The sequence below is a fragment of the Nyctereutes procyonoides genome, unplaced genomic scaffold (assembly GCF_905146905.1).
Source record: "Nyctereutes procyonoides isolate TBG_1078 unplaced genomic scaffold, NYPRO_anot_genome, whole genome shotgun sequence".
Lineage (NCBI taxonomy): Eukaryota > Metazoa > Chordata > Mammalia > Carnivora > Canidae > Nyctereutes > Nyctereutes procyonoides.
The window spans coordinates 20,175,723-20,202,103 of NW_026575125.1; the positions used below are offsets into that span (position 1 = coordinate 20,175,723).

General features: G+C 41.7%; 1 protein-coding gene across 3 annotated transcripts in view; it reads right to left on the reverse strand.

Annotated features, from left to right (window-relative positions):
- PCYT1B (phosphate cytidylyltransferase 1B, choline) overlaps positions 1–26,381 on the reverse strand; it is a 131,078-nt gene that overhangs the window by 51,998 nt on the left and 52,699 nt on the right. For all 3 annotated transcript variants that reach the window (XM_055337370.1, XM_055337369.1, XM_055337368.1), the window contains exons 2-3: positions 24,059–24,158; positions 11,147–11,263 (exon numbers count right to left, since the gene is read on the reverse strand). In XM_055337370.1, the coding sequence (XP_055193345.1) occupies positions 11,147–11,263; positions 24,059–24,158 (217 nt within the window). The remainder of the gene's footprint in view (positions 1–11,146; positions 11,264–24,058; positions 24,159–26,381) is intronic.

Consider the following 26,381-nt stretch of genomic DNA (forward strand, 5'->3'; position numbering starts at 1 on the left):
TAGTCATATGGGGCCCCACAATTAATGTGGCAATTTCTTTCAATTCATCATAAGAATTTTATTTGCTACCTACTCATATCATTGCAAGAGTCAATCTTTCAACCAACAACATAGAATACTGATTTGTGAAGGACTCCCTAATTTTCCTCAGCACAGAACTGTCTGCCATTAAAAGTGGTTTGTGATACTCAAGAAAGATAGTCTAAAGGTAATGGTCTTTGAATTAGGGCACACATACTCCTGGGGATACACCAAGACTTTTCAAGAGATATCCAAGATCCAAAAAAAAAAAGAGATATCCAAGATCCAAAGGGGCACCTGCACCCCAATGTTCATAGCAGCAGTGTTCACAATAGCCAAACTGTGGAAAGAACCAAGGTGTCCATCAACAGATGAATGGATAAAGAAGATGTGGTATATGTACACAATGGAATCTTACTCAGCCATCAGAAAGGATGAATATTTACCATTTACATTGACATGGATGGAACTGGAGGGTATTAATAAGCTGAGTGAAATAAGTCAGTCAGAGAAAGACAATTATCATGTGGTTTCACTCATATGTGGAATATAAGAAACAGTGCAAAGGATCATAGGGGAAGGGAGGGGAAACTGAATGAGAAGTTATCAGAGAGGGGGAAAAACCATGAGAGACTCTTAACTAAAGAAAACAAACTGGGGGGTTGCTGGAGGAGAGGTAGGTAGGGAGGTGGGGTAATTGGGTAGTGGACATTAAGAGGGCACATGATACGATGAGCACTAGATGTTATATGCAACTGATAAATCATCAGACACTATATCTAAAACTAATGATGTACTATGTATTGGCGAACTGAATTTAAGTTTTAAAAAAAGGGGGGAGGGCACCTGGGTGGCTCAGCCAGTTGGGCATCTGCCTTCGGCTCGGGTCATGGTCCTGGGGTCTGGGGATCAAGCCCTGCCTCAGGATCCCTGCTCAGTGGAGAGTCTGCTTCTCCCTCTGCCCTTCCCCCTGCTTGTGATCTCTCTCTCTCTCTCTCTCTCTCGTGCTTTGGTTAGTCTGACCTGTGCTTTTTCTGCCCGGTGCTTGGGTGTGAGACGTGGCAGCCATTTGGGCAGGCAGTTCTGTTCCTGCTAAGGTTGAGGAGGGGTACCATCCTTCTGTGGCTCTGTGACAGTTATAAATCAGAAAATCAGGTGCAATGGTCTTTGAGGCAAAAATTTCATTCTGAGTGAATCTCCTGTCCATTTCCACAATATTTTAATTGTGCATTAAATATGGTACTTATAAAAAAAAAGGCCTGCCTTACAAAGTAGCTTGTACCTGTATCCACTACTCTGGAAAGATGGGGGGGTGCTGAATCTTATTTTCACTTGTATTTCCCTCAGCCTAGGATGGGGCCTTTCACTTGATTGAAATGTACAATAAATGTTCATTAAACTACTCTTTCTTTAAAAAAAAAAAAGGATCTGGAAAATGAGTCCTTTAAAGCTTCTTGTGTTTGGATCGATCCTCTCTCTCTCTCTATCTCTCTCTCTCTCTCTCTCTCTCTTTCTTTCTCTTTCTCTCTCGTAAATAAATAAAAATCTTAAAAGAGAGAGAGAAAGAGAGAGAATATCGATCCAAACACAAGAAGCTTTAAAGGACTCATTTTCCAGATCCTGAAATTCCAAAGGTACCCTTTCCTAAAATTAATGGTCCAGAGAAAGCCTCTTTGTCCAAAATTACCCTTACTCCACTATGCAAAAGAAAGACATCATCCAAATCTTACTGTGCTGCACTGCAAGGGCAGGGGGTTAAGGCTTCAGGCCAAACCAGAGGGAAATCTTGCTTAATGACTACTGCAAACACCATACACCTCTAAGAGCCTCCTGTCTTACAAACATTTCTGTTATAGGTAAAGCCAGGTGTTGCAAACCAATTACAGTAGAGTGGGGAATAATGCAAATTGTTGCCTAACAACTGTGCCTTTTCATTCTCCCACCTATTGTCAAAGGACACAAGGATCTTGAGGGATAAGGCCCAGGAATTCAAAGCAAAAGGAGCAATGGAAAGAAATATTGAATGCTAAAAATGGCTTTTTCATGTAGTTAAGGGTAAGCATTTTTCCAGCTATTCTCAATACTCATATTGAATCCTAGAAATGCATTTTCTCTTTTGGCTAAGAGTAAGCATTTTCCCCAGCTATTCACTTTAAAATCATCTCAATACGGCAAAGCTGTATAGGCGGATACCACTGCATCCTAGAAATGTAACTGGAATATTTTCTAGAATTATCAATTTTCTCAAAATACACTGGAATAAAAATGTGGATAAAACATTTACATGCTTTTTTTCAGATTTCATATGCATCATTTTAAAAAGAAATTAAAATGTATTTTATCAGATCACACTATAAAACTCTATTTATAGATAATCCTTATCCTATTTCCTCTTCTAAAATGTGTATTATTTTCTACCTCCTCCTAACACAAAATATCTACTGCCAAATTATTTTTTTAGTAGTATATTCCCTTTTCTATTATTAAATACACAGGGGAAGCATACCCATGGTATCTAATAAAGATAAGTGAGTCATTTCTGATTTTTATATTTTATTTAATTTTTCCCAAAAGCCAAACACCAGAGTTTTTTTTAAGATTTTATTTATTTATTCATGAGAGAGAGAGAGAGAGAGAGAGGCAGGCAGAGAGAGAAGCAGGCTCCATGCAGGGAGCCCAATGTGGGATTCGATCCCGGGACTCCAGGATCACGCCCTGAGCCGAAGGCAGGCACCAAAGCACTGAGCCACCCAGGGATCCCCAAACACCAGAGTTTAACACACACACACACACACACACACACACACACACACACCAATCAATATTTAGAGAAGAAATAACATGTTCTTTTATTATATGCCTCTCCTTATAAATATGGTACTATTTTACCTATAATTTACATTGCATTACTATAAATTAAGAATAATGATTTATTGTCTTGTTTGTAACTTATTATATTACAGCTACATAACTTTAATCTTGACTCATTCTATTTCATACAATGCATTCTATAATGTATTTCTCAGCGGTTTTTATAAGGCTTCCTGAAATACATTAACATATTTGAATTGGAAAGACTTTTTCTCCAGGTTTTTTAGCAGATTTGACAGCGAGGACTACCTTTGCCAATTAGGTTAGGTGGTATATTTTGCAGAGTTAGTAAGCAAAAATGGCAGCCCTAAGATTTCCTTTTTTTTAAAATTTTAAGAAAATGATAAAACCATTTTATCAAAAATTATTGGATTGACAAAGGTATAATGAAATTACCAATATTTTTATTTCCCCAACCCTTTCTAAGTATTTCTGCTTAAGCAAGTTGCTTTCAAGTGAAAGAGTAAGGGTTAAATTAGGAATCATTTGGTAAGTCTTGGTGAAGCCTTTTTGTTACACTTCCCAGAAAGCAAGCAAGCAAATGATTCTAACAGCTTGGAAACAAATCTTCTTGCAGGTCAAGTCATTTCTAAACTATTACTTGCATCAAATTGGAAAAGAGGACCTTAATAAACTGCCACTTGATAGACCATTAAAATTATTTTGTTGACAACAATAAATTATTTTTGTGATACATGGCAAATAACTCAAGAGTTCAAAGACTGAGTGGCTTATAACTATAAGAAACTTCTGTTTCACTATAACAAACTTCCATTTCCATCTAAATATTTGTGTAAACAAAATATTTGGCACTTATATCTATAATAAGGAAAAATAGGAATAAAATCTATATTAAAACCTGTCTCATTCTAGCAATAATATATTCATCCACAAATCATAAAATCCCATTCATGTCATTTAAATGTTAGAGAATACTAAAAAAGGAAAAATCCCAAAGGAAAAAAATTTCAGGAGAATCCAGAGGATAAAAGCAGTTTACCTATAGAGGAGCAAGGATAAAAAAATACAATGGATGTCTCCACAGAAACAATGCAAGAAAGAAGAGAATGGAGGGAAATAGTGTTGAGAGGGAAAAAAAACCCACCAACCTAGATTACTGTACCCTGTAAATTATCCTTCAAAAAGGAAGAATAAAGACCTCGACCAACAAACAAAAAATGAGAGAATTTCTTTCCAGTAGATGTGCCTTGCGAGAAATATTTTTAAATTTTCTTCTTTAAAAAAAAAAGTTTTTTTTAGGGAGAAGGAAAATGATGGGTCAGAAATTCAAATCTATATAAAGAAAGGAGAAGCATTCAAGAATGAGTAAGATAAGAAAAAACATTTTATTTCTCTTATTCTTAATTCATCTAACAGATGAACAGTTTGTTCAAAATGGTAACAGCAACAATATATTCAATTATGAATGAATGACCACAATGATACAAGGGGTAGGAGGGAGGAATAAGAAATATTTTGTTTTTATAAGATACTTGCAGTACTAGTATAGTGTTGTTTGAAAGTGGACTTGGATTAGTTTAGAATGTATATTATGAACTCTTAGGCAACTACTAAAAAAGTGGAAAAAAAGAAGTATATATGCTAAGAAAGGGAGGGAGGATGGAATCATATAAATGCTAAATTAAAACCACAAAAGGTAAAAAAAAGTGTGAAAGATATGAGTAGGAACAAAACACAAAGGCAACAGAAAACAAAAAAAATATGGTATATATTAAACCAACTATATCAATAATCACTTGGAACACATATGGTCTAAATTTAATCAATTATATGACAGAGATTATGGATCAAAAAACAAGACCCAACTGTATGGTGTCTACAAAAAACCCACTTTAAATATGTAAACATATATACATTAAAAGGGATTGAGAACATGGAAGCAGGTACATTAATTTCAGAGAGAGTAGACTCTAGAACAAGGAAAGTTATCAAGAATAGAGGGGCATTACATAATTATAAAAGGGTCAATACTCCACGAAGACATAGCAATCCTTGATGTATGTATATGTGCCTAAAAACGGAGAATCAAAATATACGATGTAAAAACTGACCAAACTGCAAGAGAAATAGATAAATCCAGTATAAGAATTGGAAGCTTTAACACCTAGCAGACAAAAAATGAACAAGGACATAGATGAATTCAATAGCACCATTAGTCAGCTGGATATAATTTACATCTACTGACTAGTTCATCCAACTACAGCAGAATACACAACTTTCTCAAGCTCAGATGAAGCATTCACCAAGACAGACAACATTCTGGGCCATAAAACAGACCATAACACATTTAGAAGAATAGAAATCATACGATGTCTGTTCTCAGACTGCAAGAGAATTAAACTAGGAACCGAAAACAGAAAGATACCTGGAAAATCCCCAAATACTTGGAGATTAAGCAACATACTTCTAAATAACACATCAGTAAAAAAAAATTTCAACAGAAATATTTAAATATTTTGAAGTAAATTAAAATAAAAATACAGCTTATCAAAATGTCTGAAATGCAGGGAAAACAGCTTAATGGGAGATTTGTAGCATTAAATGCATATATTGGAAAAATAAAAGAAAATCTAAAAGTCTCAATATCTCAAGTCAATAATCTAAGCTTCCACCTTAGAAAACTAGAAAAAGAAGAGCAAATTAAACCCAGAGTCAGCAGAAGAAATAATAAAAATCAGAAGAGAAGTGATCCCTAGGTGGCTCGGCGGTTTGGTGCCTGCCTTCGGTCCGGGGTGTGATCCTGGGGTCCTGGGATCGGGTCCCACGTCGGGCTCCCTGCATGGAGCCTGCTTCTCCCTCTGCCTGTGTCTCTGCCTCTCTCTCAGTCTGTGTCTCTCATGAATAAATAAATAAAATATTTAAAAAAATCAGAAGAGAAACTAATGAAATTGAAAATAGGAATCCAATAGAGAAAAAAAAATCAATGAACCCAAAAGCTGATTCTTTAAAAAGATCAATAAAATTTATAAGCCTCTAGTTAAGCTAAGAAAAAAAAAGAGAAAATATGCAAATTATTAATATAGGACATTTAAGAGGGGACATTATTGTGATCTCAGGGACATAAAAAGGATAATAAGGAACATTATGAGCAACTCCATAATTTGGTAACTTACACAAAATGGACCAATTCCATGAAAGACACAAGCTGTCAAAACTTACACTAGAAAAAATAGACAATCTGAATAGGCCTATGTCTACTAAAGAAATTGAATCAATATCTAATAGCCTTCTATTAAAAGAGAAAACATCAGGCCCAGATGAGTTCACTGGTGAATTCTACCAAACATTTAAGGAAGAAACTATACCAATTCTCTACAATCTCTTCCGGAAGACAGAAGCAGAAGGAATACCTCCTAATTCATTCTATGAGGCCAGCATTACCTTAATACCAAAATAAAAAAAAAAGACATTGTAAGAAAAAAACTCAGACCAAGTTCTCTCATGAACATGGATGCAAAACTCTTCAATAAAATATTCATTAATCAAACTTATCAATGTATAAAAAGAATTATATACCATGACCAAGTGGGATTTATCTCAGGTATGCAAGGCTGGTTCAACATTTGAAAATCAATTAATGTAATCCATCACATCAACAAGGTAAAGAGGAAAATCACAAGATCTCGATAGATGCAGAAAAGGCATTTGATAAACTCCAATACTCCTTCATGATAAATACTCTCAGAAAATGGAATAGAGAGGAACTTAGTCAACTTGATAAACACTATCTACAAAAAAACCTACAGCTAACATCACACTTACTAGAGAGAAAGTTGAAGTCTTCCCACTAAGATCAGGAACAAGACAACAGTATCCCCTCTTGCCACTGCTTTTCAACATTATACTGGAAATCCTAGCTAGTGCAATAAGCCAAGAAAAGGAAATAAAAAATATACAAACTGAGAAGGAAGAAATACAACTGTTTTTGTTCACAGATGACATGACCACCTATGTAGAAAATTTGGAAGAATTTACCAAAAAAAGAATCCCCTAGAACTAATAATCAACTATAGCAAGGTTGCAGGATATACAATTTTGTTACATAAAAGTCAATCACCTTCCTACATACTAGCAATGAACAAGTGAGGTTTGAAATTAAAAATGTGTTACTGTTTATGCTAGCACTTCCCCTTCCCAAAATGAAATACTTAGGTATAAATCTAACAAAATATGTACAAGACCTATATGAAGAAAACTACAAAACTCTGATGAAAGATATCGAAGAACATAATAAATGGAGAAATATTCTATGCTCATGAACAGGAAAACTCAGTATTGTCAAGATGTCAATGCATCTATAGATTCAATGCAATTCCAATAAAAACATCAGCAACTTATTTTGTGGCTATTGATAAACTGATGCTAAAGTTTATATGGAGAGGCAAAAGACCCAGAACAGCCAAATTAATATTGGAGAAGTTGACAAACTTGAAGACTCACACTACCCAACTTCAGTACTTACTATAAAGCTAAAGTAATCAAGAAGGTATAGAACTGGTAAAAGAATGGACAAACAGATCAATGGAACAGAAAAGAGAGTCTGGAAATAGACTCACACAAATATAGTCAACTGATCTCTGACAAAGGAGCACAGACAAGACAATATAGCAAAAACAGTCTATTCAACAAATGATGTTAAAAAAAAACCTGGACATCCACATGCAAAAAAAATATTACTCTAGACACAAATCTTATACTCTTCACAAAAATTAACTCAAAATGGACCATAGGTTTAAATGTAAAACACAGAAGTATAAAACTCCTAGGAGAAAACCTAGATGACCTTGGGTAGGTAGGCAGTGATTTTTAGATACAACACACAGACCATCAAAGACACAATCGATTAACTGCACTGAGTTAAAATTAATAACTGTGGCTCTGTGAAAGGCAATGTCAAGGAAATGAGAAGACAAACCATTGGCTGGGCAAAAATACTTGAAAAAGATAGAAGAGATAAAGGGCTGTTATGCGAACATCCGAAGTATACAAGGAACACTTAAAGCCCAACAATAAGAAAATGAACAAACAGATTTAAAAAATGACAAAAGACCTGAACACATACCTCACCAAAGATGATACAGAGATGGCAAGTAAGCATATGAAAAGATGTTCAACAGCTTATGTCACCAGGGAATTGCAAAATAAGAGAACAATGAAATACCACTATATACCTATTACAAAAGCCAAAATGCAAAATACTGACAGCACCAAATGCCGGTGAGGATATGGAACATCAGGAACTCTCATGCTCGTAAGGCTCCCTGCATGGAGCCTGGTTCTCCTTCTGCCTGTGTCTCTCCTTTTCTCTCACCCTGTGTCTCTCATGAATAAATAAATAAATTAAATTTTTAAAAAAGGAATTCTCATGCACTGCTGCAGGAAATGCAAGGTGGTACAGCCACTTGTGGAACAGTTTGGCAGTTTCATACAAAACATACTCTTTATAAATATTTTATTTATTTATGTATTTGGTAGTTTTGTACAAAACATACTCTTTTTATAAAGATTTTATTTATTTAATTAATTAATTATTTATTTGAGAGAGAGAGAGAGTGAGCAAGCGCATACACATGCAAGTGGAAGGGAAAGGGAGACAGCCTCAAGCAAACTCTGCGTTGATCACGGAGCCCGATTCGGGGCTCAATCTCACCACCCTGAGATCATGACCTGAGGCAAAACCAAGAGTCGGACGCTTAACTGACTGAGCCACCCAGATGCCTCAGAACTTAACATACTCTTAACATACAATCCAGCAATCATGCTCCTTAGTTGGTACCAAAGGAGTTGAAAAACCTATGTCCACATAAAAATTTGCACATGGATGTTTATAGCAGCTTTATTCATAATTGCCAAATTTTGGGAGCACCCAGGTGTCCTTCAGTAAGAAATGGATGAACCGTGGTCCATCCAGTCTGATACACCAAGACTACAAAGTGAACTAGCAAGCCATGAAAAGTATGGAGGAGCCTTGAATAAGTATTACTAAGCGAAAAAAGCCAATCTGAAAAAGGTACGCACGTACTATAAAATTTCCATTAAATGGCATTCTGTAAAAAAACTATAGAGATGGTAAGAAGCTAAGTGGTTGCCATGGGCTGGAGGAGAGGCCGATGAATAGGCAGAGCACAGAGAATTTTTAAGGCAGTAAAATTAATTTTGTACAATATTACAATAGTGGACACATGGCATTACACATTTGCCAAAACCCACACACAGAATGTGCAACAGTGAGAGCAAAGTCTAGCATAAAGTATGGACTCCTGGGTGGTGATGACGTGTCAGTGCAGGCTCATGGACTGCAACCAATGTATCACTCTGGTGGGGGATGTTGATGATGAGGGGGGCTGTGTATGTTTGGGTGTATGGGAATTCTCTGCACTTTTTCCTCAGTTCTGCTGTGAACATAAAACTTCCCTTAAAAAGTATATTGAATTTTTAAAATGTCAATATTTATAATATTAAAGAAAGTACATCTTTTACAGAATACAAAATTTGAGGTGTAAACCTAAAAATTGAAAAAAAGATATATACAGTTATTTCGAAATTCTTTTTAGGGATTGTGGGGATCAAAGTTTGAAAACTCTTAATCTAAAACAATGGTTTTTGACAGGGGCCTCATTATCCCCTAGGAAGCATTTCTGGAAATTTGTGGGGCATCTTTAGTTGTCACACTGAGTGGAAGCAGCTACTAGCATTTAGTGGGAAGGGTGCCAATGATGCTAAACATCTTTCAAGGTACAGGGGCAGCTTCATTGGAGATTTTTTGCCACAATATGCAGGATTTTTGCCACAGCACACCTGCACAATTGTTTTAAATCATTTTAGTCTAGAACCTAACTTTGTTTTACATCTAATCACATAGTATTTCTGGAATAGCTGTGAGACGCTGGATTTTAGAGGAAGGTAACTACTACATACCTCGAAGGAAGACTGTACTTTCTCTTGTCTGCAATTTTATCAAAACACATTTGCCACAGCAATGCCACTCATGGTCACTGAGCTCTGATGCCATGCCCCCGGCACCACCTTTAATGTAATCACTCAGAGCCATGGCGAGTGTTCCTAAGTGTGACCCACATCAAACCACCTCCAAACTTGGGTCACCAAAACACTGCAGTGGTCTCCCCAGGGCCTCAGCAGCTCAGTCCACACTCCAGGTGGTAGTGCTCCTTTCAGAAATGGTTTTCCACTCAAGATAAAAAGAAATGAACAACAGATGGGCTTTCTGCCTGCCTTGGGTTCCGTCTGCGTGACGTGTCCAGTAATCATTGCCTTTTATCATCTCTTTCTTCTGGAAAGAACTCCATTCAATTAACCACGCAGTCACCATCCTCAGTAAAATCTGTAGAAAGGTGCCTCTCAATTATCCAAAAAGTAGTCTTAAACTCACAGAAGGTAACAAAATATTATAAAAATTGAGACATGGTCTCTTACCAGCAGCTTTTTCCTCACAGTAAAGGTTTAAGGGTTGACAGTGCCTAGCTCACCTAATGGCACAAAAACTGATCACGACAAAGGGCTATGGTGCTTCCAGAAGCTACAGAGGCCAGATACAGGTCTCCCTACACAGGTACTATCTACCTACATTGAAATCCGTAGGCCTTCCGGAGGATGAAAATTTCTGTCTGCATCTAACCACCCTTCTTCCACAAGCCTATGAAGTAAGCCATTTCCTTCACCGTGAACCAAAATTACCCAGGGATATAAATCTCCCTTTCTTTAACACACACACTCGTAAGCCCCATTAATTAGGGTCATTGTGAGCCACTACTTTAGGTTAGCGCAGCAACAGCCTAAGTGCCGTGGGCCACACAGAGGGAATAGACAATGACCTCGTTTACCCTTAATCATCCCTAAACTCCTCAGCTCTCTAGGACTTGAAATCAAAATAATATTGTTTTTCTCCTAACCCTCCAGAAAATTTTAGAAACACAAATGTGATCATGCCTCAGTCACAAGAAGAAAGGCATTAACGGAAAACATGAAGCCGTTGCCCTTGGTGGCATTACTGGCCCGTCTCTCTCTGGGAATCGGTGTGTATAATCCCATGACGGAATCCCCTATGGCTTTTTGGATGTCACATTCCATTCCTGGCGGCAACAGGTGAGCCAGCATCAGCTGCAGTGGGAGTAACAACCCTGTGAGATTTTAATAATGGGACTCTGAGAGGGGTCCTTTCCAGAAAGCGCATCATCCAGGAATTTTCTAGACAAAGAGAAAATGCAGTTCTTACCTCCAACCAACAAGTAGCTGTTGGGAAACAGTGTTTTGGCTTGCATAAGTGCCCTTGCGTGACCGGAATGGAAGAGGTCAAATATTCCATCCGCGTACACTCTGACGGGCCTGTCAACTGTGGAAGAAACAGAGCGGGCATCAGCGGGACTGCGGAGGAAGGGGCCCAGTTACCTGGCCGCTCCGTCCTCGGCGGCAGGAAGCTGCCCTGGGTCAAACACCATGGCTATGAGCCAGCGGTCTCTCACGCGTGCGCGAAATTACTTTCACAAGGAGGTTCTTCTGACGATACCAGAGTGGAGTAGAAGCAGAGAATTAAGATCCCCCCCCCCCCCCGAACGCACTTTTCAAGGCAGCAGCAGGACAAAGGCGCGGCGCCACGGAGCTCGCCTCACCCAGCGCCGCGCCTTAGGGGCCTGGGCCGGAGGGTTGGCACGGTCGGCCCGGCCCGGGAGCCTCGGGCCGGGAGCGAGCGAAGAGCCGGATGGAAAGGCAAAGGACCGCATTCCCGACTGGGCAGGCCCGCGGGAGGCCTCCCGAGCCCCGCTCCCCGGGGCGTCTGCTCGCCGCTCCCCGCTCCCCGCGAGCGCCCCTCCTCCCGACGCCAGGGCACAGCGGCGGCGGCCTGGAATCGCTTTGGTCGTATTTACACCACAGAAACCGGCAAATGCTACAGGCCGGGGCTTCCTTCCCTCAGGAGGGCCAGCTGTCGAACCAGCACCACCGCACACAGGTCACGCCCTAGCCTCTGTGGCACCATTAAAGATGGGGGGGGGCACGTGCCCCAAAGACGGAAGAGTCGGGTGCAAAGTTACATGTCGGGGTGGTCCTCAGTGTTGCAGGCCTGCGGCCAACTCTATAATCCTTCTGGGAGAAAGGTCGAGAGAGGAGGCCTGTGACGTTCTCACAGGGCCATCTGGCGCTCTGGGAAGTGCCATCCCATGACAAGAGGGATACACTCACCATGGCCCCCTGGGAGCCAGAGGCTGCACTAGAAACCACACGGTGGCACTTTGCTGAGATAGCCCGAAGACCTACCCCCTCAAAGAGGACGGAGACATTGGGGGTAGAGGGGATGCGTGCCAGCTTTTTTTTTTTTTTTAAGATTTATTTATTCATTCATTCATGAGAGAGACACAGAGAGAGAGGCAGAGACACAGGGAGAGGCAGGCTTCCTGCAAGAAACCCGATGTGGGACTCGATCCCGGGACTCTAGGATCACACCCTAAGCCAAAGGCAGACACTCAACCGTTGAGCCACCCAGGCGTCCCTAGGCGCCAACTCTGACACCATTTCTGGACTATCAATGAAGGAACTAGCAAACTGAAAGCTAAATATGGAAACTGAACATATATACATTTATCTCCACTTCCTCCCAAATACCACGAGAATTACAGATAAAGAATTAAAAAGGTATGATCCCCCTCTCCCCCCAAATAAAAATAAATTAAAAAGTATAATCCCCCAAGAGCAGAGGAAACAAGAAAGGCAAGGACAGCGAATGAGAGATATCCACAACATTTCGGAAAGTTGATTTTTGGGACTCTTGGGTGGCTCAGTGGTTGAGAATCTGTCTTCAGCTTAGGGTGTGATCCCAGGGTCCAGGATGGAGTCCCACATTGGGCTCCCGGCAGGGAGCCTACTTCTCCCTCTGCCTATGTCTCTGCCTCTCTTCTGTGTCTCTCATGAATAAATAAATAAAAATTTTTTAAAAAGGAAGCTGGGACGCCTGCGTAGCTCAGTGGTTGAGCATCTGCCTTTGGCTCAGGTCATGATCCCGGGATCTGGGTTCAGGTCCCACATCGGGCTCCTTGTGGGGAGCCTGCTTCTCTCTCTACCTATGTCTCTGCCTCTCTGTGTGTGTCTCTCTCATGAATAAATAATTTTTTTTAAAAAAAGAAAGTTGATTGTCAAATGCTGAGTGTCTAGAGGAAGCAAGGTCTGGGGTTAGGACAGGTAGGGAAAAGGATTGTTGAGTTGTTGAGGTTTTTTTTTTTTATAAGTGCAAGAGTCTTATTGACTTTTTCCAGTATTTGCATGTATTATAATGGTATTATAAATATAAATTTAAAAAAGAAATCAGTGCAAACTTCTGGCGAATGATTTTTAAGATGGATTTAAAATTGTGATTATTTCTTGATGTAGTACAACCTAATTTGGAATATAAATTAAAAGAAATGTTACATTAATAGATTCAGATGGTTCAATGTTTCTAATAAATTAAATTTCTCTAATAAAAAAACTCGGGAGACTTTATGTCAGATAGGGAATTGCAATTATTCCCAATTATACACCATTTTGAACAAACAGAATTGCCTTCACAGGATTATACTGGATTCTAAATAAGGCATGGTAAATAGAAAATGCTTTGAAATAACAAACTGTCTAATGAGGGATCCTTGGTTTCAATGCTCTTATTCAATTTGAATTCAATTGAGGAAAATTTGTTTTAAGATATAAATCCCAGGGGAAAGCAGATGGCAGTTTTGCAAAAACTTTTTGTTATTGATTCAGAGGTGATCAAGATAAATGAATTCAGGAAGCAGGGAGGAAAGAAAAGTAAAGAAAGATGACATAATTACTGAGAAAAAGACCATTTAGTAAATCTTTGAAGAGTATTTGTGGAGTTGATTTTGCAATAAGCTCACTTTTTAAAACTGTAGTGTGTCAGCAACTTCTAGACTGGGAAACTGTGTAGGACCCAAAAAAAAAAAACCCACCAAAAACCAATATCTTCCACAAATGAGTACTTCAAGAAAAAAAAAAGACAAAGAAAAATGGAAGTAGGCCTGCAGATTAGAGATTTAAAAGACTTATCAACATATTGAATGTAGAGACATTATTTGGATTTAAGTTTAAACTGTCAGTAAATGAAGACATAAGATAATTGGAAATTGGAACACTGAATATTTGGTGATATTAAAGAATTACTGTTAATTTTTAGGTAAAATAATGGTATAATGGTTATGTTTTTAAAAACTGGTTTTTGGGGACACCTGGGTGGTTAGTGCTTGAGCATCTGCCTTCGGCTCAGGTTGTGATCCTGGGGTCCTGGGATGGAGTCCTGCATCAGGCTCCCCATGGGGAGCCTGCTTCTCCTTCTACTTAGGTCTCTGCCTCTGTCTCTCATGAATAAATAAAAATTTAAAAATCCTAAAATAAATAAAAACTAGTTTTTAAGGGCACCTGGGTAGCTCAGTTGGTTAAGCATCTGCCTTAGGCTCAGGTCATGATCTCAGGGTCCTGAGATTGGGCTCCCTGCCCAGTGGGGGGCCTGCTTCTCCCTTTCCCTCTGCCCCTCCCCCTTGCTTGTGTGTACACATGCAGTCTCTCTCTTGCAAATAAATAAAGTCTTTTTTAATAAACTAGTTTTTTTTTTCCAGGACGCCTGGGTGGCTCAGCAGTTAAGTGCCTGCCTTTGGTCTGGGGTGTGATCCCATGATCAAGACCCACATCAGGCTCCCTGCATGGAGCCTACTTCTCTCTCTGCTTGTGTCTCTTCCTGTGTGTGCATGTGTCTTTCATGAATAAATAAAATCTTAAAAAAACACAAACTAGTTTTTTAAGACATTTATATAGAAACATTTCTGGATGCAATGATAGGAAGCCCAGGACTTTCTTTTTTAATATTTTATTTATTTATTCATGAGAGATACAGAGAGAGGCAGAGAGGAGAAGCAGACTCCCTGCAGGGAGCCCAATGCAAGACTCGATCCCAGGACCCCAGGATCATGACCTGAGCCAAAGACAGACGTTCAACCACTAAGCCACCCAGGAGCCCCAGACTTTGTTTCAAATAAGTAAAGAAGGGAAAGTGGATGGGGGCATGCATGGGGTGAGACCAGCATGGGTTGGTGGGTTGTAGGTATAGATGACACACACGTGAAAGTTCATTATATTGTTCTATTTTTATGTATGTTTGAAATTCTCTACAATAAACTGATTTCAAGAGTGTGGCTTTTTTTTTAAGCTTGTATGTTTATTTGTCTTAATCTTTTGTTTCAGATTTTTCTAGATGTCCTTTTAGGCATTTGGGCATTCTCCAGAGCATCTATGCTGGGAACCACTGGCCTGTGCAGCTGGGGGTGGGGGGTTGGCAATGATCCCAAGTGGGAGCCCAGCTCTTCCATGGCCGTGTGGGAGAAAACCTTACGGTGGCTTCCAGGGGTCCCTGCCACCTGCTGTTCATACCTTTGTGTCATCTCCGCCCTTTGAAATATGAGTGGGACCTGTGACTTATTTCTAACCAGTTGAATATGGCAAAGATGATGGATGGCATTCCCATGATTATGGTATACTATCTAAGATTCCATACTGCTAGCAGACTCACTCTTTCTCTCTTGGTGGCTTTGAAGAAGCAAGCTATCATGTTGTCAGAGGACCACATGGCCAGGAATGGCAGGTGACTCCTAGGGGCTGAAGGTGGCATCTGGCTCACAACCAGCAAAAAGCTAGATCTTTGGTCTTATGGTTCCAAGGAAACAATCAGAGTGAGCTTGGAAACGGATCTATCACCATCAAGCTTCCAGATGAGAAATGATCCCTGGGTGACACCTTAAATGCAACCTTGTGGGAGCCTGAGCAGAGGACTCAGCTAAACCAGGCTCCTGGCCCGCAGAAATTATGACATAATTAATCTGCATTGTTTTAAGCCACTAATTCCACTGCAGTATGTTATGCAGCCTAGAAAATGAATACAACAGCATTATAAATTTTCTGCCCACAGACTCAAATTTTTAGAAGTATTTCAAATAAATTCTTGTTTATCCTGAATGGACAGAGTAAGGTTTATCAGATAAATGTTATATTCTGGTAAAATGCCTATCTGTATAGCACATGTTAATTGCCATGTTACAAATAATTTCAATATAATTAATTACACATAACATCAAAATGATGCTGAATATTTGCTTAAGAATCATGGATACAAATAATGATCGTGGTATAGTACTGCGGGAAAATTGGAGTATTTTAACTTCCTGGATCTTACACTCCAAATTTTTTAAGTTATTCAGCTCTTACAAACAAATGAAACGGTGAGGGGGCTATTCTTGCCTCATATCTCACACCATATATGAAAACTAACTCAAAATGGATCATAGATCTAAATGTATGAACTAAAGCTGTGAAACTCCTGCAAGAAAACGGGACTTAGTGACTGTCTCTTCTGACTGTCTCATCTTAGTGACTGCGGGTTTGGCAAAAATTTTGTCAATAGGGGGCACTCCGGTGGCTCAGTCTGTTAAATGTGTGACTTCGGCTCAGGTCATGATCTCAGGGTCCTGGGATCCAGCCCCAAGCTGGGCTCCCTGCTGGCCTCCCTGCGCAGTGAGGAGTCTGCTTCTCCCTCTCCCTCTGCCCCTCCCGCCCACTCGTGCTCTCTTTCTGTCAAATAAATAAGTAAAATCTTTTAAAAAAATTTCTTGAATAGGGGCAGCCCTGGTGGCTCAGTGGTTTAGCACTGCCTTCAGCCCAGGGCCTGATCCTGGAGACCCGGGATTGGGTCCCACGTCGGGCTCCCTGCGTGGAGCCTGCTTCTCCCTCTGCCTGTGTCTCTGCCTCTCCCTCTCTGTGTGTGTGTCTCACATGAATAAATAAATAAAATCTTAAAAAAAAATTCTTGAATAGGGCAGCCCAGGTAGCTCAGCAGTTTAGCGCTGCCTCAGCCCAGGGCATGATCCTGGGGTTCCAAGATCGAGTCCCACGTCAGGCTCCCTGCATGAAGCCTGCTTCTCCCTCTGCCTGTGTCTCTGCCTCTCTCTGTGTGTGTCTCTCTCATGAATGAATAAAATCTTTTTTAAAAACCTGTTGGTAAATTGAACACCAATAAAAAATAAATTTATTATTAAAAAAATCTCTTGAATAGGACCCAAAAGGACACATAATAAAGCCAATAAATAAATAAATAAATAAATAAATAAATAGGACCTTACTTCAAATTCATGTCTTCAAAAGACGTTTTTACAAAAACACAAAGGCAAGTCAGACAGGGAGAAAATATTTGCAAAATATATATCTGATATAAGCCTTGTATCTAGAATACAAAAGAACTGTCAAAACTCAATAATAAGAAATACCTCGTTTTAAAAAGGGCAAGAAAATTGAACAGATACTTCACCAAAGAAAATAAATATATGGATGGCAAATAAGCTCATGAAAAGATCTTTAATATTATTAGTTATCAGGGAAATGCAAATTCAAGCTAGAATGATAGACTACTTCATACCCCTAGAACGGCTAAGAATTTAAAAATATATTGACCATAGCAATTATCGGTGTGGGTACAGAGCAACCGGAACTCTCAAACAATGCCAGTAGGAATGTAAAATGATACAATCACTCTGGAGAGCAGTTTGGCAGTCAGTTAAAAAGTTAAACATATACCTGCCACATGGCCAGACAGGAGGCAATCACCAACTGCATTACACCCAAACTCACGTTTTTGTGGGCTGTGTTCTGGCGTTTCTTGGTATTCCTTCAGACTCAGGCAACCACCAAAGGATTATTTTTTTTTAATATTTTACTTATTTATTTGAGAGACAAAGATAGAGAGAACACGAGTGGAGGGGAGGGGCAGAGGGAGAAGCAGACTCCCCACTGAGCAGGGAGCCCGATGTGGGCCTACGTCCCAGGCCCCCAGGATCATGACCTGAGCTGAAGGCAGATGCTTCACTGACTCAGCCACTCAGGTGCCCCTATTCATTTTTGATTATGGCTATTACCCTACATTTAAACAGCGCTTAAAAAGTCTATATGATTTACAAAGCACGTATCTTTCACTTAACCTTTGCATCAGCTCTGTAATGTATGCAGGAGAATGGACTTATTATCCTTATTTCATAGAAGGGCAATGGAAGCTCAGCCTGGTTAAGCGGCTTATCCAATATCATGCAACCCAACTACGATGAAATTTGAGTACAAACCAAACATCACTGCCCTTTCTTTAAACTCATGGTGCCAAAAAAAATAAAAATAAAAAAATAAACTCATGGTGCCTTCTAGAAACCTACATTTCAATATGAGTTCTTTTAAAAAAGAGATTAATACTAAACACCCACTACTTATGATAACTAGTATTGTTTTGTGCACAACTGAAAAAGGGTGACATAAAAATTAGCCTTTAAAGATCTAATACATACTTTATAGCTTTATATAAACTTTATAATTTCCTTCTACTTATAGCCGACATTTACTGATAGTAGTTGATGTTAGTTTTTTAAATACATTAAATTTAAATTTTAAAGAAGTATTTTTAGGGGTGCCCGTGCAGCATAGCCGGTTAAGTGTCTGACTCTCAGTTTCAGCTCAGGTTGTGATCTAAGGGTCGAGAGATCAAGTCCCACTTCAGGCTCTGCACTCAGTACCAAGTCTGCCTCAGATTCTCACTCCCTCTCCCTCTGCCCCTCTCACTTGTGCTTGCTCACACTCATGTGCGCACTCTATCTCTCTCAAATAACTCTTCTTAAAAAAGGGTATATTTTGGGCGGCCCGGGTGGCTCAGCGGTTTAGCGCCGCCTTCAGCCCAGGGCCTGATCCCAGAGACCCGGGATCGAGTCCCGCGTCGGGCTCCCTGCCTGGAGCCTGCTTCTCCCTCTGCCTGTATCTCCGCCTCTCTCTCTGTATCTCTATGAGTAAATAAATACAAATCTTTAAAAAAAAAGGGTATATTTAAAGAAAAGTATAGTACAGGTGCACACAAATAAGGCAAAATTCATTGAGGTAACTCTTGAAAAATGAATTTGGCAAACTCTATGCACCATGGAAATGAAACAATACAAATCTCCCTTTGAGAAAGAAAATAGGCAATTAGAACTGAATTAGCTTTTAAGAAAAAAGGCAGCTGTAATAAAAAGGAACCTACGAAATAACCACTTGGACTTTTCCTTTATCTGAAGACAGAGGAGTGACTCTCAGTCTCCAGATATATGTGAAACCTTGCGTGGTCATAGTTCCACAGCTGGACTAGTTGAGCTATGATCAAAGTTGACAATTCCAATTGCTCTACTGTGTTCTTTTCTCTTGTGGCTCACAGAGAACGTCCAGGAGCTAAGAGCAATGAGCAGAGTTTATCATCCTAAATTCTTTTAGAATTTATATGCCAGTCCCTGTTTGGGCAGACCTACAATTGCAAAACATACGGTAGACAACTGTACTAAGTCATAGAATAGGGCCAGTGGGGATCCCTGAGTGGCTCAGCGGTTTAGCACCTGCCTTTGGCCCAGGGCGTGATCCTGGAGACCCAGGATCGAGTCCCACATCAGGCTCCCTGTATGGAGCCTGCCTTTCTCTCTCTCTCTCTCTCTCTCTCTCTCTCTCTCTCTCTCTCTCTGAGTGTCTCATGAGTAAATGAATAAAATCTTAAAAAAAAAAAAAAAAAAAAGAATAGGGCCAGTGAAAGGAGATAAAGACTTCAGTTATAACTATAAACTTGAAGTACATTATAAACCCCAAAATTATGTCTGTTTTGTCTCTTTGATGGAACACTCAAGACAGCACCACAAAAAGGTAATTGCTTAGTAGTCTTGAAAATTACCAAACGCTCCAAAAAAGGAATGATTTTTTTTTGTTTTCTACTAACAGCACAATGTTCCAACAATTATATTTGGATAATCTCCCTGTCACTCCCTCCGACCATTACCAACAGTTACTCTTCATCAGTGGTTCTGGCAATGAGGTCCTAAGACAGGCAGCATCAGCAGGGAACTTGTTAGAGATGCACATTCTCCAGCCCACCCCAGACCTACTCCATCAGACACTTTGTGGGTGAAGTCTGCTTTAACAATGCAGAGGATTCTACGTCGCTCAGAGGACCACTACTCTAATAAAACAATGATTATCAGAGTGTGGTCTAAAACTATCATGTGCCGGGTGCCTGGGTGGCTTGGTCAGTTAAGCATCTGCCATCGGCTCAGGTCATGATCTCGGGGTCCTGGGATGGAGCCCCACATCAGGCTCCCTGTTCAGAGGGAGTCTGCATCTCCCTCTTCCTCTGCCCCTCCCCCCTGCTCATGCGCGCGCTCTCTCTCAAATAAATAATAAATAAATACAATTTTTAAAATAAATGAAACTATCATGTGCCTTCTAGGTAATCAAAGGACATCTTGCCACATTTTAATATGGATGCTAGACATTCTAAATGAAGGAATTTCTTTTTTTTAAGATTTTATTCATTTATTCAAGAGAGAGAGCACAAGCCAGGGGAAGGGGTGGAAGTAGAGAGGCAGACTCCTCGCTGAGCAGGGAGCCCAACGCAAGGCTCAATCTTAGGACCCCAAGATCATGACATGAGCTGAAGGCAGACGCTTAACCAACTGAGCCACCCGGGCACCCCAATAAAGGAATTTCTAACAAAAATGTGTCCCTCCCACCTCTGCCAGCCAGGTGTCCCTCAACATCACAAATTCTCTTGGATAATTTCCCAGGGTCATCACATGAGATAACAGGAGACTTTCTCTTCTAGTATGAAAAGCTCACCTTTGCTCCATCGCACTCCTCCTGTGGTGACCCATGTTCCACAGAGCCCACGACATAGCTATTTCAAAATGCACCACCATCTTATTCTAACTTGGTTCTCAGGGTTTAAACCGCTTGGTGGTTAGACAATGTACAGGTGCCCAATCTCACCCAATCAGCTTGATGCTAGCTCAGAGCATCACACCCAACCCTCCGATTTTATTTCCAGAGGGCAAGCTCCTCCTCTTGTCCCAAACTTCCATTCATTCACTCATTCATTCTCTCAGTCAATCACAAAATATTTACTGAGCACACAGTATTTGACCAGAATCCTGCTAGGTGCTGGTGAAACCACAGTGAGCAAGACGGACCACCCTATTGCTATAGAAGGTCACAGCCACTGTGTGTGTCTTGTTCATACCCCTTCCACCCTCCAGTTCAAAGCCTGTTTTCACTGAGCTCCATGGTCAGCTGTGGCCTGGGCTGCACAGGGCAGCCTTTTGTATGGGTGAACATAGCAGAGATTTGAGGTAAAAAGGGCTTGGCGAATCCTAGCTCTACCCAGTCAGCTAGGACATCTGACCAACTACTTTTCCGTTCTCCAAGTCCTCAAGGAAGGACACAGTATTACCCAACTGACAGCTTTTACTGTCAAATGCAAAGACCAAATGAGATGGAGTACAGCATGCAGCACCTAGCAGATGCAGAGTACGTTCTACTTCCATTTCCCTAGAAAGGTAGGGTCATCTTCTTTGGTGGCCTGAAGCTCAATCTTTAACTTTAGATTAATTTAGTTCTTTCATAACTACCTGGACTTCCATTGCAGCTTTTGGATTTATTGCTTGGGTCAGTAGAGAACAGTGTATGGTCTATAGACCACCAAGTTCACAATCAACTGGCTATTAGTTATAAAATACAAGTGTCTGGGCCCCATCTCAGATTCAGGGGTAGGAGAGAGCAGGAAATCTGTTGCTTTTTAAAAAGATTATTATTTATTTGAGAGAGAGCACAAGCAGGGGGGTAAAGGAGAGAGGGAGAAGGAGGCTCCCTCCTGAGCAGAGAGCCCAATGTGGGGCTCGATCCCAGCACCCTGAGTCCACAACCTGAGCTGAAGGCAGATGCTAAACTGACTGAGCCACCCGGGTGCCTCAGGAAACCTGCTTCTTTAATAAGCTTACCAGGTGATTCGTTGCACACTTAAGTCTAGGAACAACTGGTTTAGCTGCTCAGAGCTGCCTCCCCAAGCCTCTTCTTGCCTTTGCCTGCTCTCCCCTCCTCACTTCACTCTCTTGAAGCTACTCTTCAAAAGGAAGCAGAGTGTCACGGTTGAAGGATCAAGCTTGAACACAAACAGGTTTGATGTCAAATCCCAGCTTGACCACCCACCAGTGGCCTCAAGTGGATCCCCTTGTAGCAGCAGCACCTGGGAACTCATCTAGAGAGGCAGATGACTAGGCCCCACCCCATGTGGACTGAACCAAAAACTCAAGGGTGAGGCCCAACCATCTAGTTTAATGAGCCCTCCAAGTGATTCTGATACACCTCCAGCATGAGGATCACTGGCAGCTGCTCACTCAATAACCTTGGGAGATTTGTGGCTTCTCTAAAGCCTTCATTCCCTCATCTCATCTAGGAAATACTCTAAGTACTAACCACAGACAGTTGTAGAGTGAAGTAACAGGATCCATCTAAAGAACTTAGTAGGGATGCCTGGGTGGCTCAGTCGGCTAAGCATCTGCCTTTGGCTCAGGTTGTGACTCAGGGTCCTAGGACGGAGCCCCGCATTGGGCTCCCTGCTCAGTGAGGAGTCTGCTTTTCCTTCTGGGCTCTCCCTCTCTGTCTTTCAAATAAATAAATAAAATCTTTAAAAAAATAAATAACTTAGCAATTGTAGGCACTTAATACCCATTATTACTAAGCAAACTGTCCTTTGACCCACAGATTCTCTTAGGCCTGGGACGTTTGCTTTTTGCCATGGTGAGTGGAAACCGAGCTATCTTCAATGTCTTCAATGTCTCAAAGCTGAGCTGCTCAACTAATCTTAGTTTGCACTCCAGCCGAATCACCAGGAGTGCCACTCATGCACTCCCACGTGGCTAGCTCTGTGCCTTCACTTCTTCTGTCCCACTAGCCTGAAATACCCCCCTGTTTGCTGCCCACCTTGTCCAAATCTTACTTCTCCCCAGACCACCAATTCAGGTCAGCTACATAGTCTTGCCTGACTGTTCCAGGACAAGTGAATCTGCCCTCCTTCAAACTTTCACTTATCTGTGTGGCAAGGTTGAACCCCTAAGCACACACATGCATATTATTTGGGGGTTTTATTTCACACCAAGTTGTCTCTTTAATTATAGGTGTTACCTTGGAGACATTGCAGGTTCAGTTCTAGACCACTACGAATGAGCAAATACCACAATAAAGCGAGTCAAGTAAATTTTTTGGTTTCCCAGGGCATATAAAACTTATGTTAGGGGCACATGACTGGCTCAATTAGTAGAGCACGCAACTCTTGATCTCAGAGGTTTAAAGTTCAAGCCCCAGGTTGGAGGTAGAGATTACTTCTTTTAAAAAGTTATGTTTACACTATACTGTAGTCTATTAAGCATGCAATGGCATATCTTGAAAAAAAGCAATGTATTTGCCTTAAAATAACACTTTATAGTAAAAAAGGCTGTCATCTGACCTTCCAGTGAATCATAATCACTGATCACAGGTCACCATAACAAAGAGAACAATGAAAAAGTTTGAACTATTGCAAGAATGACCAGAATGTGACAGAGAAGCAAAATAAGCAAATACTGTTGGGAAAATAGTGCCCATTTACTTGTCCAACACAGAGTTACCACAAACCTTCAATTTGTAAAAAATGCAGCATCTGCAAAGCACACTCAAGAGAAGCGCAATGAAATGAGGTATGCCTGAACTCTCCGGATGGTTTCTCAATCTCTTCCATATCCGTCTCTGGTATAAAGGAGTTAATGAATCAACACACTCCCAGCGCAGAGCCCAGGCTCTTTAAGGCACACCAGGAGAAACAGCTTAAAAACACAGTCTTTTAAAAATGGCAATAACTGTAATAGCTTAGGTTTGGATAAGCCTTCACAGTTTAAACAGGGCTCTGGTGTTTTTAACCAAATCTTGTCACCCCCAAAACCTTGTGAAGCAGGCAGGTGTCAGTGTCCCTGCTTGCTCAAGAGGAAACAGATTGAGATCGTTCTCATGACTTGCACAAAGCTGCAGAATGATGGCAGAGCTGCGGCTCCGATCCCTGTTCTTTCACTTGCTTAGTTTGGTTGGTGGAGCTTATCAGGGCAGGGGTTTATCCCTCTCGCACTGTGCTATAAATCTCTCAATTCAACTCTCCGATCAAAAGCAAGGCCCACTCAAGTAATGATAGGCCTCTCTGCTATTTTAAATGTCAGGACAGAGCCCTTTCGGGGAACAAGAAGTACAGCCTCACCTGGTGTTCCTAAGCGGGCCTGAGCAATGGTCAGTTTCTCGTGGGGTGCTTGGCACTGGCAGCTGGTTTCATCTGCAAATGGGGCAGGTGCAGTCAGGGTCTAGAAGGGAAAAAGAGAAAGGGAATATAGTCTGACAAACTTTCCTTTGGCACTAACTTCCCCTGAAGCCTTATTTCTGTTGGCCACACAGGTACGATCAAGAAGCAGAATATATCCACTGCATCTTCCAGAGAAATATTATGCTGTTAGAAATAAAAACAGGGACATGGTTACCGAAACCTTTTTTTTTTTTTTTGACTGATGCTCAGAAAGGATGAGAGTGCCGCACTGTCTCCTATATGCCAGGTACCAGAGGAGGTACTCTGGACGGGTTAGCTCTTCTCGGCCCCACCACAGCCTCTGATGGCTTAAATTCTTCTATCATCCCGTAACACAGGAGGACACCCTCCCTATTTCACAGAAAAGGCAACTGAGGCCCAGCAGGATGACAAAATATGCCAAGTCATGCCCTTGGAGAGTCCCAGTGCTCGGCTTTGAACGTTTCACAACCACCCAGGGCCGACTGCAAAGATTTACACTTACCCACAGCCCGGGGTACTCGGCCGGAAGAAATGCCATACTCAGAAGTGTGGCAGACATCGCCTGTATTTCACACACACACCCCGGCCTGGCCAATCGCAAACTCTGACGTCACTTCAGTGCAAGGCCGAAGCCGTCCTCCGTGCCCCGGGAAGGCCGAGCGCACGGCGGTTCTGGCTCTGGTTCTGGCTCTGGCGGGCTGCAGCCAACTGCTCCTGCGGTAGCTCCGAGCCACCGACGGCTGGAGGCCCCGCCCCAGGCAGCCGGGAGAGGGATGTAGTCACTTGGAAGCCTGCCCGGGAAGTGGCTCCGCATCTTTAAGTCAGCCTCTTAAAATGAAAACCTCACTCTCTCCAGAGGAAGACAAAGGGAGCCGTGTTTTTGTAAACAGGGCCAACGCAATCCGGGGTCATCCGTGTGCCGTCTCCGGGCTCTGGTGTTACCCTGGTTGGCGCTCTATCGTCTTGGCTATTTTTTTAAAAATTTATTTATTCATGAGAGATAGAGAGAGAGAGAGAGAGAGAGAGAGAGAGAGGCAGAGACAGAAACAGGCCCCATGCAGGGAGCCCGACAGGGGACTTGATCCCAGGACTCCAAGATCAGGCCCCTGGGCCGAAGGCAGACACCAGACCGCTGAGCCACCCAGGAATCCCCTTGTCTTGGCTATTTTTAAAAAAGATTTATTTATTTATGATAGAGAGAGAGAGAGGCAGAGACCCAGGCAGAGGGAGAAGCGGGCCCCACGCAGGGAGCCCAACGCCGGACTCGATCCCTGGACTCCAGGATCACACCCTGGGCCAAAGGCAGGCGCCAAACCACTGAGCCACCCAGGGATCCCCTTGTCTTGGCTATTTTTAAAGCTGAAGGCGACCAGTCAACCGTCCACGGTACTCATACTGGTGCATGGGTTGTTTCTCAGAGACAGACACAAAGTTCCTTAGCGTGAGAAGATGACTGAAGAATGATCCACACGTTTGAACAGGGGCTGTGACCCACTTCTGCCACTCGTTTATTCACTCGCTCGGGCATCAGTCACTCATTCACAATTTCAAAAGTACATCAGGCACGATCTGAGTGAGACCCGGAGGTTGAAGTAGGGGGAAGACCAGTTCCAGTCCTGGAAGAGCCTGGTTCTCCTCTGCACTGCCAAGCAGCAGTCCTTGCCCTGCCCCCACCCCTCTCCCCATTGTAGCACCTTCCGCCCTGGAAGCTGGAGTCCTGCCCCAGGCTTGTTTGGAGACCTTCCAGTTGCCTGAGATGTTCTTAACCCCCACCTTCCCGTTCAGGGCTCTGAAAGTAAACCAAGACTGGGGACGCGGGTTCAGGACACTTGGGTCCATTGTTGGTTCTTTTTCAGTCCAGTAAGGTGACCTCGTGGGCCATCGTGGGCCAGAGCAGCATCTGTAATGTAGCAAAGGGGTGCAATGACAGTAACAGTGAGGCTCGGTAGCCACAAACTGCAGCTCACATCCCTTTGCCAGTACTTACAGGCTGTGTATTCTAATTTGGCTCTTTTGACTGAAAAGAACCAAGACTCATTCAAAACAGCTCAAGAGGTAAAGGATTAATTTATAGTTCAACAATCATAGAAATCGTGTGTGGGGGTGGGGGAGATAGGAAAGGTACAGCACTTGGCTCCAGACTGCTCTGCACCCACCTGTTTGCTCTCTGCACCTGATGCTTCCTGTCCCACTCCCCTTTACCCTATATCTGTCCACTATAGTAAAGTCTCTGCTTACCTCT